The sequence below is a fragment of the Passer montanus genome, unplaced genomic scaffold (genome assembly GCF_014805655.1).
Source record: "Passer montanus isolate IOZ18808 unplaced genomic scaffold, ASM1480565v1 scaffold39, whole genome shotgun sequence".
Classification (NCBI taxonomy): domain Eukaryota; kingdom Metazoa; phylum Chordata; class Aves; order Passeriformes; family Passeridae; genus Passer; species Passer montanus.
This window is the reverse complement of record NW_024368707.1, coordinates 443,657-457,644: the sequence shown is the minus strand read 5'-3', so window position 1 is coordinate 457,644 and position 13,988 is coordinate 443,657. Positions and strand designations below refer to the sequence as shown.

Here is a 13,988-nt window from a genome sequence, read left to right as displayed (position 1 = left end):
TGGCTTGTTTTTGAGGCTGGAATGACTCCCTCATTAGACTCAGAATTCACTTGGTCTTTCAGTCTGCACTGATGAGAAGCCTATAATACGCTGCATCCTGCTTTGCTGTCTTAGCAGATTATACCAGAGCCCAAGAGTCTCCACTTGTGTTTGCTTTTGACTCAGAAATTGTTGTTCTCTAAATCCCTGCACCTCCAAGCAAGGAATGGAATTTCAAGTTACATAGTTGGTGCCTGAAGAATTCCACTCTCCTAAACATAGCAATTATTTATGTGACTCCAGGGACCATGAGAACAGAACTCTCCTCATCTACAATAATTTCAACTCTCTCTCCCAGCTGACAGTAAACTGAGGAAGAAGTGGTAAATATAAAAATATGATGTTATCTTACCTATTGCAGATTAAGATGAATTTTGAGGGCATAGAAAGGAAAAGCAGCCTTCTCTGAGAGCAGAAAAAAGCTAAGAGACTTTGCCTTAGCCCAGTATTGGTACATAGCACCTGCACAGACTGTGTGGTGCAACAGTAAACATTATTATCCCGAGATTTTCTAGTAGCCATCTCTTGAATTGCATTGGTGGATTTCTTTCAAGAATCAGCTATGATTCCAGCAAGGCTGAGGATGGGGTGCTCTTTCCTGAGCTGCTTCTGATAGGTGATGCCTCCTAGCCAGAAGTGCCATCAGGATGTCAAGTGTTACAAGACAGTAAGAAGAAAAAGCAGTGAGGCAGTCCCTTCTGAGACCCTGTTCCTCATATTTCAGTGGAGAACACAGAAAGCAGCAAGGTCCAAATGTGTTTATCAAGGTGGTTGTCAGCAGGCAAAAACATCAGACCTCAGAAGATGGGAATGGAAAGGTCACCTCCAAATAAGCACAGAGGGAACCATCCTGGATCCCACCATATTCCTTATGGACTGCAGCAGAGCAGAGCAGGTAGATGTATTCACATCTTCCAGAAACAGCAGCAGGCCTGACTTGATTCCAAAAATAGTTAGAGTCAATGTTGATTTGCCAGAGCCTACTCACAACAGCTGTGTGCTCTATGGTAGAGAGTAATTTCTGGAGATTTTTTTAAAATAGGAGGGCCATTCTGCCAGTGCATGAGTGAACAGTTTTAAGTCGATATTTTGCTTCAGGATACATAATACTGTCATTATTCCAGACATTAAAATTAGGCAGCAAGGACAGAATCAGTAGCTTTTAAAATAAGAAGTACTTTTCTTTGTTCAGACTTGCTTTTAAGGTCTGGGGTATTTTTGTAGGTTTTTATTAAGATCTGTAAAATTACAAAACCACACTGGAGAAAGAAACTCCCCACCTTATTTTTAAAGCAGTTAGTATCCACAGTTTTTCTGAGCTTCTAGGCCCCCATCTCCAATATATCAAAGGGAGAGAGTGAGGAGATGACAACTGATATTTTGTAAGGCTAAAAATACTGTGCCTTTTTGCATAACACTGGGAATTTAAAAAGCACATTTAACTGCTTGCAGATTATTTTTAAAAATGCAGTTTGAGCAACACCACTAGTATAGATTCAACTGACATTTAGGAGAAGGAGTTTCACTGCTGGGAAATGAGACATTCAGTAGAGGATGAAGTAAATGTTTAAAAAAAGGCAAAATAAGGCTCAGACAGCACCAAAGAGATTTTCACCCTAATATACAGCTCACATTTATGTCATTGGGGGTGTGTCTTTTCTGAATGCATATCAAGTAGCCTTTTTGACCTTCCAAAGCAACCTCCTCAGACCTCCTCTCTTGTCACTACCTACCTGATGATGAGGAACTTTCACAGTCTCAGTGTCACTGCCACAGGTTCAACAAATTCCTTTTTTACACTCCTGCAAGTTCCTTTCTTTTTTCCTCCTCACTCATTAGCATCTGCTGAGCCCCTCCTGGCAGGGAAGGAGTGGGAAAGAGTCTCTTATCTGAACTCACTGATCTTCCCATTTCACTTGCTGCTGGAAAAGCCCCAGACCATGGCAGAAGAAACTGGAATTTTGGAGCCTGGCCCAGCCTACCTCTAGTCTCACTCTGTGTGAGCAGGCATTTAGCTGGCTCAGACGCAAGGTAAGGACATACAAGGATGCAGAATGGATTTATGAAAGATACTTGTCAGGTGGGGGTTGCTGAGTGGGTGAAGTTTGTGACAGATGAGGCAGCCTAGACTTGCAAATTCTTTGGTGCTGAGCTGCAGTTCCAGAGAGTGCTGGGTCTCCTGCTGGAGTGGCAGGTGATGCATGGTCACATGCAGTAGGTCACTGTGCTACGAAGGTGTGGGGGAGATGCTACCACAGCAAGCTGCACCACCACAGCTCCAGATGGTAAATTCTTGTCCTATGTCTTCCATAAAGCCTTGAAATGGGAACTGTACAAAAATGAGATCTTAATATATCTAGAACTCAGCATGACACTTCTGCATGACTCTGCATAAAAACCAAAAAGGGATGAAGATGCTGAGAGAATATTACACTTCCTACTGCAAAGCAGTACTGCTGTTCTGAAAAAACATAAAGCTACAAATTCTTAAGAAAAACTAAAGGAAGGCAAATATCAAGGTAAGTATTGAAGATTTATTTCTGTACCAATACTTCAAACTCAGGTGTTATACAGAAAGCTGAGTTTTTTTTAATTTATTGAGTTTTATTTATTTATTGAGTATTGAAGATTTATTTCTGTACCAATACTTCAAACCCAGGTGTTATACAGAAAGCTGATTGCATTTTAATAAAATACTGCCAAATTAAGGAAGGTCACACAACAGGGATTTTTGCAGCAAAGCACACATGTGAGTCCTGTCTGTTGTTAAGTTATAGGTGGCCCACTCCTTGGCAGGGCTTTATGTGTTGGGAAGACATACCTCCCCACTGTAGAAATTCTAATTTGTTTCAGATTTTTTTTTATTTTTAATTTCACCTTGTATCAAAATAAGTGTGTTTTTAAGGTATCTTGCGAACATGAAAGTATTTAATTCCTCTGGGCAAGATTGTCCTTAATTTTGGACACTCTGCCAAATGTTCAGTTTCCAAAATACGATGCCATAATGTCCCAAGCATGTGTCTCTACTGTGGCAGCAATAGGCCAATTTTAGAATTCACCATGAAGAGAAGAGGAGAAAATATTTTATGGTGAAAGAGGAGAAAATAATGGTGCTCACCATTACATCTCTTCAGCAATATGGGATAAAATACCCAGGAGGAGTTTTTGATAAATGCACAATTGAGGGTGTGGACGATTAGTTCTATCTCAGCACTGAACTAATATGCTCCCCTAAAGTTTTTATGGTCTTTGGGTGCAGGAAGGACAAGATCAAGTTTGCTGGGGTGTGAGTGTAAGTAAGCATGAGCCTATATCACAATATGTAATGCAAACATATCCTACCTCTCTCCACCTGTTATCCCTTCAGTTGATTCACACAGCCTCAAATATTTTCCCAGCTTGAAAGGACCCAGCCTTTCACTTATGTGAGATAAGTTGCACCACTTTCAGGTTCTGAACTACATTGGCACTCCTTTTTTTCCTTCTTTAAAACCTCATAAAAAACCTTTCTGTTTGTCTTCTGCAGCAAAGAAGCTCTAAAGAAAGAAGAACTGCATGAGTCATTTTGCTATCTCATTTCCTTTTCGGTCCACGCGAAAATCCTATCAGTAGGTAATACAGCTTGATGTAGAATTAACTCTTATGGCATCTACTACATTATCTCTATGAAGCAATTACTGAGATCTCTGCCAGAAGTAGCTTTTACTGGGGAATCCAAACTGCCAGTGGCAGGAGGCCAGCAGTGAAGCATACTGGAGCAACAGCCCCTGCAGGACGACTCCTGCCTCTATAGATCTGATACAGACACTATTTTTGTAAACATCTCCTACTCATGAACTTCATAGGCCTCTGCATATTTTCCACAGCTGAAGACACGTCTTGCAAGAAGCATGTAGGAAGTTTCTCCATGTCTTCTGTGATAGTAGCTGGTCACAAGGTATTACATAAGGATTTTAAAAAGGATCAGAGAAGGAAAAGATGGACATTCATTTTCCAGAGTCTTTTTATGGGATAATAGACATGCTTGCCAATGACACATCTGAGGACAGAATAGGCAAAAGGAAGACATTTTGCATTATCTGATGCTTGGTAATGTTTACTTGAAAGTGGGACATTTGTTGGCAAGATATATATTGCTTTTTCTTTTCATTTTAGCTTGTTTTAGTGGTAGCTAAGGAAGATGACAGGGGCACATTACCTACTGTGATATAATCTGCATCCGTGATAATTAATTGATGAAAAGAATATATTTACTCAGCAGGTAAGACAGTGACAACGGCTTTGTATTTTATAAGCAGCATTTCTTTGGAAGATACTGTTCCAGTATTTATAATTTTTAAGATCTTTATATATATATATATAGAGAGAGAGAGAGAGAGATATAGGCAACCTCTGGTAGAACAGGTTTAATAGATTCATCAATGGCTTATAGGAAAGATGAACACTATTGAGCAGCTGTCTCTTAAAACACAAACAGTTAACTTACAGCATAAGCTGGTCTTCAGGGATATGATGGAAGCCTCAGGGTACATTTAGAATAAGTTGCTAAGATCTAGACTAGTTCTAAAACTGTTTTGCTCTGTGCTGTTATCAGCCCTTCTATCAGGCTAGTGACTCTATCAGTCACAAGCTGACTATTTTTAGATTTGCTGGAATTGTGTTTTCCTCCCCACCCATCCCTGCCCAGCCTTACAGTGACCATTCTGTGTGCAGGGCATGGGGGAAGGAGAGGCGTGGATCCATGTCTGTTCCCAATTCAACTTGGCATACAACCCCAGAAATAGGTGGTCCTCACCTAGGAGCACATACTGCTGAATTCATTCTCTGCTGAATTCATTGCAAAACTGCAGAAATGGAGGAAGAAGAAAGTTAAGGGATCTTTATGTGGCACTTCCTCCAGCAGCATCCTTGACCTACTTTGGGCAGCAGTGAAGCTCTGTTTTGCAAACAAAAGTTGCTAATGGCAGTGACCTACAGAACACAACGTGTCAAACATTCCTTCCCTTTTGCCAACACAGCCCCTCACAACAGGGGCTGTGGAAGGGGAGATTTTCAGATCTGCAATATAGACAGGGCACATAATTTCATCCATCATAAAAATAAATTAGGAAGTTGCAAGGGGCTGTTTCCTACTGCTCCTTTCTTCTGATGTACCCAGATTTGTAAAAAGATCTATCCATGTTTCTCTCTAGATATTTAAATACCTCCCTCTCCCAAACCTGTACAAAAACTTACATTTGTGAAGATCCTTCAGACCAGCATTTAAATCAGCACTTATCAAACAAATTTTGTACACGATTTCCTACATGAAATTGTAGCCTCATTGTTTAAGAACAAACCCACAATGCTCAGAGAAAATATCCACAGCCTGTCAGAAAGTGTATTTCAAAGAAAACAAAACCGTTTATGTTCTGTCATTTACCTCCAGCTCCTTGAAGCAGCAGTGGGAATACTGTTGCTCATGAAAGTGCAAGGGCAAAAACTGTGGGGGACAGTTAGATTTATGCTCTGTTTCAGTCCCTTGTTCAGAGATTCAGACTTGTCACTTCCCTCCTACGAGATAATTCTTACGAAATCACATTCTTATTAAACCATGTATTTCTTGTATGTAAAATACCTACTTTTCTTTTGGTACTATATGATAAACATTTTTACTGTTTTTTAAAATTTTGTTATTGGCTTGATAAAAACTAGAAACTGTTCACTGATGATGAATTCCCTATTGCATAAAACCTACTGTACAGAAGAGCTGAGCAACTGGGTAAAAGACGAGTCTTAACAAAATATTCTCAACCTCTAATGAGAATGAAATTTACTTTAAATATGGAGATTTATGTAAATATAAATAAGACATAATATTATGTAAACATGACAAATAAAGGTGTGATTAAGAACCAAAAGATGGTGAAGAGTCTATCCTTTCATTAAGCTGACTATATCAGAAATGAGAAATGAAGCATGGCTGTAGGTGCCAAGACAGGTATTGCTTCCAGCAGCTAAGTGATATTGATTTCAAATTAAAAAAATGAGGGAGCTGGTGGCATCAGGACATGCGAGACAGCCACAAGACAGACCAATAGTTCTGTGGAGTGAATGAATAGACACTTGGGTATAATCCCTCTTTCCAGTTCTTTTTTTCTGCCGTGCATGTCTGGCAGCAGCATGGGTGCTTGCCAGATCCTGTATAAAGTACCACCTCACTAAAGCAGCAGCGTGAAGAACTGGAAAGCAGCTTTTCAGGCAGGGTAAGTGCTAGGACTTGCTCACCTGCCTGTGGGATCACACCCTGGGGCAGAAGTCAGAGCAGGCTGATGTAGATGATATTGTAGCTTAATGAAAAGAAAGCCAAATGTGCATTTGCTAGGACTTGGGATATGACTCTGAGCTTGAGATAAACCAATAGACAAGCTCAGGAGGAATAAAGAAAAAAGAGTCAATGTGACTTGTCTGAAATCTTCACTGAAAAGGAAACCACAGCAGAGTTCACTCAGTGCACAGAGAAGGTTGACAGAGGAACAGGTTTAGATTTGGTGGGTGGGTAAGAGGGAGAAGGGGATTAAAATGAAACCAGATTCTCTGAACAGAGGAAAAGAAATTGCCCACAGCTGTGTCAGTAATACATCTTAGGCCAGGGTGAGGTGCAAATGCTGTTTGGGGGGGGGTTTGGTGAAACTGTTTAGGACAGCTGTCCTGATCGATCACAGGAGACTCTGGGTGACAACAGCTGGCTAGGTAGCCACCAACTTAAAAAACATTTACCCAAAACAGGACTTTTTCTTAATATACCACTTTTCCCATTGCAATCTGCTTTTGCTTCCCTTTTCCTTGCATTTTTAGCCCTAGAGATCTGCTTCTTAGAGATGGTGAAACACCTTGGTTAACATACTGCCAGACCTATTGTTTCCCAGTACTTTTACAACGTAGGTTAGAAGAGTGTAGATATGTCGGGAAAAGTATCTTTAGTAAGTCATTCAGAAAAAAACAAGAAGAAAACGGATAGGTTTGGAGATATATGGGGGAGGTGAAAGGAGTGAAATAGGGAAAGAATTCTAACTGTGGAAAAACTTCATCCTCACCAGGGATGAATCGTACCCAGTGACACATAAGCATTGTAGCAGCAGAGCAGAGTGGCCTCAGGCACCAGAGAGGAGGGGACTCTGATCTCTCACACTTCAGCAGCATCATGTTCATCATACATAGTAATACCTTCAATTTCATGAAGAAGGAAAAAGATAAACTAGCTGCATATATTCAGGCTGTGGTTTGGGGTTTTTTTCTGCCTTTGCCTTTCCTGCATAGATTTTATTTTGTAAATTGACTTTATCTGAGTAGACTTCCTGCTTATTGTTTCAGAGGGTCAGGCAAAATACATTCTGTCTGAAGTCCTTTTTTATCCCTATTTTTTTCCTTTCTTAGGCTGACTGTAAGGTGTGAATGGAAAAATGAATGAACTTACCTATTCTTTAGTACTGCTGTTAATGAAGAATGATCAGCTGTCTTGAGTGACTTCTCAGCAATGCTGACAAAAACTGAATTTTCCAAGCACGAGGATGAGATCAAAATGGATCACATGGGATCAGCAAAATTGAATTTGCCAGTACTAGAGATGGGTGTAAGGATGCTGGTGAGATCAGAGAGGCTTTTTGGGCAAAGGAGACACAAAGGGCCAGGGAGAAATTGTGAGCATTTCAGAGTGAAGGTGGACGGACCAGACTGCAGAGAGGGCCTGGGAAAGCGGGCCATGAGGATGCTGCCTGTTGATGGGTGCCATCAGGTGAGAAGAATTTGGGCTGGGATGGGAACTGACCTAACCACACCTTCCCCATCTGCAGAGATGCCTCCTTACTGCCTTGTTAGCGGGGAGGACGTGGGAAAGGCCTCAGCGAGCATCCTCAAGGCTGGGCTTGCTTCCTTCACGGTTATGCGGGGCCAGGGGCAGAGGCCGGGCCCCGGGGGGCAGATCGGACCGCGGGGAACCACCGTCCTCCAGCCGGATGGCGCTGGGGCGGCTCCACGGGCCGCCTGCCCCTCGGTAGTTCCCGCAGTCCCTGCGGGCCGGGCTGCGGCGGGACCGCACCGGCACCGCGCCGGGCCGGCCCAGCCCAGCCGCGCGGGAGCGCGCCGGGCACGCCCCGGGGGAGGCGCGGCGCGGCCGCTGGGGGGCTGCCGGTAACTGAGTCGGGTCCGCGAGTGTAGTTACCGGGAAACCGCGCCCGCCCCGCCTCCATCCATCCATCCATCCATCCATCCATCCATCCCATCCATCCATCCATCCATCCATCCATCCATCCCATCCATCCATCCCCACCGCCCCTCGCTGCTACTGCTTCTTCTTACGGGAACGAGCCCGCTGCTCACCCGCCTCCCCCTTCCGCTCCCGGCCTGCGGCACCGCCCGCCGCTCACCTGTGCCCGCCCCGCTCCCCCGGCGGGCAGGAGGGGCCTCGCGACGCCCCCCGCTCCGTGCGCATCCCGCACCTGTCCCGTCCTGCCCGCCCTCCCGCCGGGGTCCCTCGCCTGCGCCCCGCCGCCGGCCCGGCCCGCGCTCCCCGTGGGCACAGGGGCGGCCCGGCCCGCCCGACGCTACCTCCCCTCCCCGGGCCGCGGAAGGCGGCAGCCAATCGGCGCGGCGCTGCCGGGCCGAGCTGTTTACCCAATCCCAGCCCGCCCCCCGTCGGGGAGCCGGCAGCGGGCGGGTAGTGGGGGCTCGGCGGCGGTACCGGCGGGGACGCGGCAGCGGACGGGGAGCCGCGCGGGGCGCGGCGCGGAGCGCGGAGGCGCGGTGGGGGCAGATGCCAGACTGGCCCGCGGGCTCCCCGCCTCGCCCCGGCGGGGGCACCCCGCGCTCCCACCTGAGCATGACCCTGCGCCGGTCCCCGCTGGGCCACCCCGGCGTTTCCCGCTGAAGGGACCGGCTCCTTTCCGACCTCCGCCGCTCTCCGCCTACTAGCTGCTGAGGCTGCCGCCTCTCCCCGGAGCCCGCCAGAGTGATGGGCTGCATCGGATCCCGCACCGTGGGTAAGGCGTTGGTGGGGACGGCGCCAGAGGATGCTCAGGCAGCCGCAGCCCCCGCCCCGGTACCCGCACGGCAGCCCCCGGCAGGGCGGGTGACGGGCCGCCCCCTCGCAGTCCCACTCCCGGCCGCCCGTGCAGCGCCATTCGCTGCCTGCGACCCTTCCCCACCTCGGTCTCCCGTGGCGTGGCGTGGCTGCACGGAGCCTGGTCCAGCCTACCTCTAGTCTCACTCTGTGTGAGCAGGCATTTAGCTGGCTCAGACAGCTCAGCGCGGGGCCGGGGGTCGTCTGCCCGTGTCACCCGTGACGAAAGGTCGCCGAACATGTGGGTCAGTGCGGCGCCTCCGGAGAAGGGGGTGGGTGCGGGGCGTGCCGTGCCGTGCCTCCCGAAGCGAGATCTGGCGGCCGGCGGCGGTCTCCTTTGCTCGGTAAGGGTTTATTGTTATCCGAGGATACATAACGTTGCATGATCTGCACGTCTTCTTGTCTCCCCCTTCCCCCTGCGTAGACTTCAATGGAGAAGAGCAAGCAAAACTGAATCCCTTCCCTCTCGCAGAGCTGTTGCAAGGGGACACGGGGAGGGACCACATCCTTCCGCTGGGCCACAGCATGCACATTTTTAACCAAAAGATCCCAAGCCTTCAGGCTGTGTAACCCACCTCTCCCCTCCTACACACATGCAGATACCAAGAGGTCCCTTGATGTTTAAGCAGAGGTATCTACAGGTAAACACAGCATTCTGGGCACACGTTCTTGCCTTCAGGAATTTTTTTATTTTCTGTGCAAATCACTGGTACAGTTCTATCAGTTACATGGGGATATGTAATTCAATATGCCAAAAGAATATCTGAGAGCAAAACGAGTTCATTTGGCAGTACATCTTGCTCCCAAGCCATCCGTTCTGTCTCTCCCAGGAGCACGTGGGCATCTGTGGGAAAAGGAGACCTCTGAGGACATCAGAATTGCACCACCACCCCAGATGGAGGGACTGTGTCACCCCAGAGTAAATCCGAGCGTTTATGTCAAAGCCTGATGCTGTGACACTTCTTGTCTCAGTGGGAAAGCCCTTTGTGAGCGCTTGCAGGGAGCCATCTACTCCTGCAACAGCAAACTTTAAACTACAGAATCCAGTTTCTACTTCGGGAATTAATTCCTGCATCTAGCCTATGTCTCTCAGTGGTCTCAAATGTCCTTATGACCTCTCTTACATATGTACATGGCAAAGGTCACTGCAATATTTCCCTTGAGATTCTTCAAGCTCACCTGTATCAGTCTCTGTAGCATATTAGGACATGTATTGCTTCCATCTCCTGCCTTGCCCCTATCCTCCACACACCCATGCTGCCAAGGACATTATTATTCTGTTAGCTGGGTAATTATGGATACACATTTTATCAATGTGTTAACGCTGTTAACTGGCAGCGTTAATTCTTGGTCTCTCTTCCCACAATGCTGTTGAAATAAAGAACAAACATGCATTTAGTACCATCCACTCTCCACTGCAAAATGTGGTTAAGCTGTCATACAAACTACAGGTGTTTGTTGCTGTGCGTGGCAGCGTTTTTATGATCTGTGACTTAGAGTCTGTGTTACAAAAAAACCCCTGGTATAACTGAGCTGTTGCAAGTATCATTCTCATATGTTTGTATATATGTTTATAAATGTCATACAGTTGTGTGGGCATAGACGAAAACAGAAAATAGCATCTATGCTATGTCGATGGGATAATGATAGCTGAAAATTCACTTTGCAAATTGCAGTCCTTCAGTACAGACCTTAATGGTACAGATGTTTGACTTCTCATATGATAGCAATTTTTGGTTAATGTGATACACGTTCATTCTTGATGGTGATAGCTCAGTGGACTTTAGGGACCTATTTATACAGTTAACTGAGGAATTTTTCTTGCCCTGGTGTTAAGAAGGCATGTGCTAGAGGGGATTGCACACCTATGATTCTGGTCTCTGTGGGAGTCAGATATGAATGTAGTAATACTATCTGATGCCTGCTTTGTGTGAAACTTTTACACTGCTTTGCTTTAGAAGGGACTTATTCTTCTGTCAGTCCTCGAGGCTGGATTTAGTGAAGGTGGGATCCTTGAGTTTTAGTTGGACTACTCCACCTAAGGAATTTTGTTCAGAACAATTCTTACTTGGCAGCCTAGATTTTTGGCTCCAGCCTTCCTGGAGTTATTGAGAGGATTCTTCAGACATATTTTCTTCGAGCTGGAAATCAGTGCTTTGAAGTACTAGGTCTGAGCTCAAGGATGTGGTTGGAAACTAACATCCTAGCATCAGCACAGCTTTTGTATTCTCTCTTCCAAGCATATCTGGTTAGATTTTTGCAGAATTAGTTCAGTATACAGGCTCTGTATTGCCTTCCCAAGACTAGCTAGGTCCTAGAGAAGGGAGTGCTATGTTTGTATTGGTTTTACCTTGAAATTTACATGGAGCAGATTTTGAACTCAGAATTCAAGAGGTTTTAATTAGTGATAGAAAGCTCATAATCAGTCACATTTAGTTTATTCACCATACAAGGGCCAGTGCAGGATTGTGCCCTGAGCTTGCTCCGGACCTTTTTCCATTCCAATTTTAAACAAGCCACATGATTTCTTCATCTCCCGCAGGGATGTTTTACTATGATCTAGTTAGATGTCATAGTTTGCACATGTTTACTGATGTGCAACTTTACATTTTCTTTCCTAAATATGAATTTTCTGGTTATTTCTCCCCTGGGGAAAAGTAATTGAGAGGGTCATAACAGAGCAGCTCCATATGTGATAATTTGAAATAGAGTCATAGAGTATATTTAAATTTTACAGAGGACGCCAGAATGGCAATGATTACATTATGATTTCCTAAGGTATGGAAAAAGCTGAAAAGTGATCTTAAAAGGCTAACCTGATATCCAGTCACCTTCTCCACTGTCACATCTCAATGTCATACATGTGCTTTGTGTAACATGGCATGATAACAATTACTCAGAAGTGGAGGTGGCTTCTTCCTCTGGTAATGGCTGCAGGTCATGTCTGTGTACTGGTGATATCCCATCATAGTTCCTGGAGAGCTGCCTAGCAACTCTCATCATAGCTGGGTCTCAGTTTCAGGAATGTACAGGAGAATTTTCACTGAAGTTGCTGGACAGTTAAGGCTGTAAAATCCATCTAGGAACTTGCAGATATTTGAGTGCCAAACAGCTAAATGCCAAAGATCCGCTTGGTTGTTGTCAGTAAATGAGTGAGCCAAGTTTAGGGTTTCAGGTGTGCATAGGTGTCTGAATGCATTGCAAGTGTACCTTTGACTACAGCTTAGACATCTCCTAACACTGGCTGTTCTGATTAGTGTGGCAGGGTTTCTCTTAGTTCCTTGGATGGATTAAATTAATAGAAAGCTCAAGCCTGTTAAGTGTAAGATTGCTGTCTTTTTTTCTAGTGATTTCTCTCATGCCTTTGCACAGAAGCCTGCAGCAAACATGTTTTGTGAATGTGATGTAAAATGGTGGGAAAATATTCCAAGACAGTACCAGCTAATAGTACTTCTGGAATGTGAGAGAAGAGAAAGTAGAGTTGCTCACACTGAGGGTCAGGAAAAACTTTTGACTCTGAGAAGTGTCAAGCACACAAGTTTCCCAGAGAGGTTGTTCATTATCCAGTCTTAGAGGTTTTCAGGACCAGACTGGGTAAAGCCATGAGTAATCTGGTCTAACATCATAGCCATAGCTGACTCTGCTTTTGAACTGGAGTTTTCACCTCAGGAGGCACCTTCCAACCCAATCATCCTGTGATCCTGTGCTTAGGGTCTAAACCCTGGAGTGGTTGCTTGTCTGACTCAGGTTGGACTCACTTCTTTAGTCTTGCCAGAGGACCCCAGGTCTTCCACATGTCATCAGTACACTCCTACATGTTGCCCCCATCACCACTTTCCTTTAACTACTGGGGGTGCCATGTGTGACAGAATTCCTCACCATGATAACCCCAGCTGTCAGCTGCAGCCCTCTCTGTGTGTTTTTGTTCCGGCAGTTTTGCAAGAAACAGCCCAGGCGACAGCTAGCCTGGTGCACAGGGCATCAGTCACTGACTGTGCAGGCTGGAAAAGGCAGTGCTCTTCCTTGTTAATTAATTGTTCAGCCTCTGGGTCAGATGTGATCTGCCAAAGCCAGGTACTTGGCTTCCTGGGCTCCCCTTCACAAGGAATGGTCAGTGTCCTGTCAGAGGCAGGAGTATGTACTTCATCTGTTGCTTTCCCACTGGATGATCTATGCTACGTGTAAATGAGTGGCTCATAGCACCCACAGCAGAAGAGATGGAGCCAAAGACCACCCACTCCTAATCCAGCCACTTTAGATTCAGCAGAGTGGGAGCAGGGTAGGAGGCTGACAGGAGAGGGGTAAAGCAGCTGGAGCAAGCAATGAACATCCCTTGCATTTTTCTCCTTACTTATCCCCTTCCCCCCCAAAGATCTGTAGGTGTGTGACGTGAGATCTGGAATGGCAAGTGTGGTCTACACACTTGGAGCGTGAAAAAGTGAGACATCCACTCAGCATGCATACCTCATACATACCAAGTATGTATCAAGGTGTCCAGTTCCTGCCTCCTTTACCTTCATCATCTGAGTGAGTCAGTGAAAAGAATGAAGAGAGGAGGAGCCTCAGAAAGGAGATGGCATTGCAGAAGGAAACTGAGTCATGAAAGTAGGAGTAATTTCATTTAGTTGCATGCACACAGGTGGAAGGGGAAGGAGCGCAGAGTTCTGTGTAGAAACTGTAGGTGGCATGAGAAAAAGAGTGGGAATACATGAAAAGGGGCATCTGGGTAACTTGTTCCTCCCTTACTTGGGACAGAGACAGACAGAACAGAGGGACAAAGGGACACCTTCCAGATCAGATTGCCTTCTGGTTGGTCTCACTTCACTACTTGTATTTCTTCGCAGTTTGGGTT

At 45.7% G+C, this 13,988-nt stretch overlaps 2 protein-coding genes across 7 annotated transcripts in view; one reads left to right on the top strand and one right to left on the bottom strand.

Annotated features, from left to right (window-relative positions):
- Positions 1–9,055, bottom strand: part of ZYX (zyxin) — a 29,007-nt gene extending 19,952 nt beyond the window's left edge. For both annotated transcript variants that reach the window (XM_039717730.1, XM_039717731.1), the window contains exon 1: positions 8,445–9,055. In XM_039717730.1, the coding sequence (XP_039573664.1) occupies positions 8,445–9,039 (595 nt within the window). In that variant the 5' untranslated portion in view covers positions 9,040–9,055. The remainder of the gene's footprint in view (positions 1–8,444) is intronic.
- The window catches only part of FAM131B (family with sequence similarity 131 member B), a 32,349-nt gene continuing 27,282 nt past the window's right edge, over positions 8,922–13,988 (top strand). For 4 of the 5 annotated variants that reach the window (XR_005628489.1, XR_005628488.1, XM_039717738.1 and 1 more), the window contains exon 1: positions 8,922–9,056. Coding sequence is in view for 2 of the 5 variants with exons in the window: in XM_039717738.1 (XP_039573672.1) it covers positions 9,029–9,056 (28 nt within the window). In the remaining 3 variants the exon portion in view is untranslated. Of the gene's footprint in view, positions 9,057–9,276; positions 9,481–13,988 lie in introns of those variants that run through there. The other variant, XM_039717740.1, reaches the window with a different exon arrangement.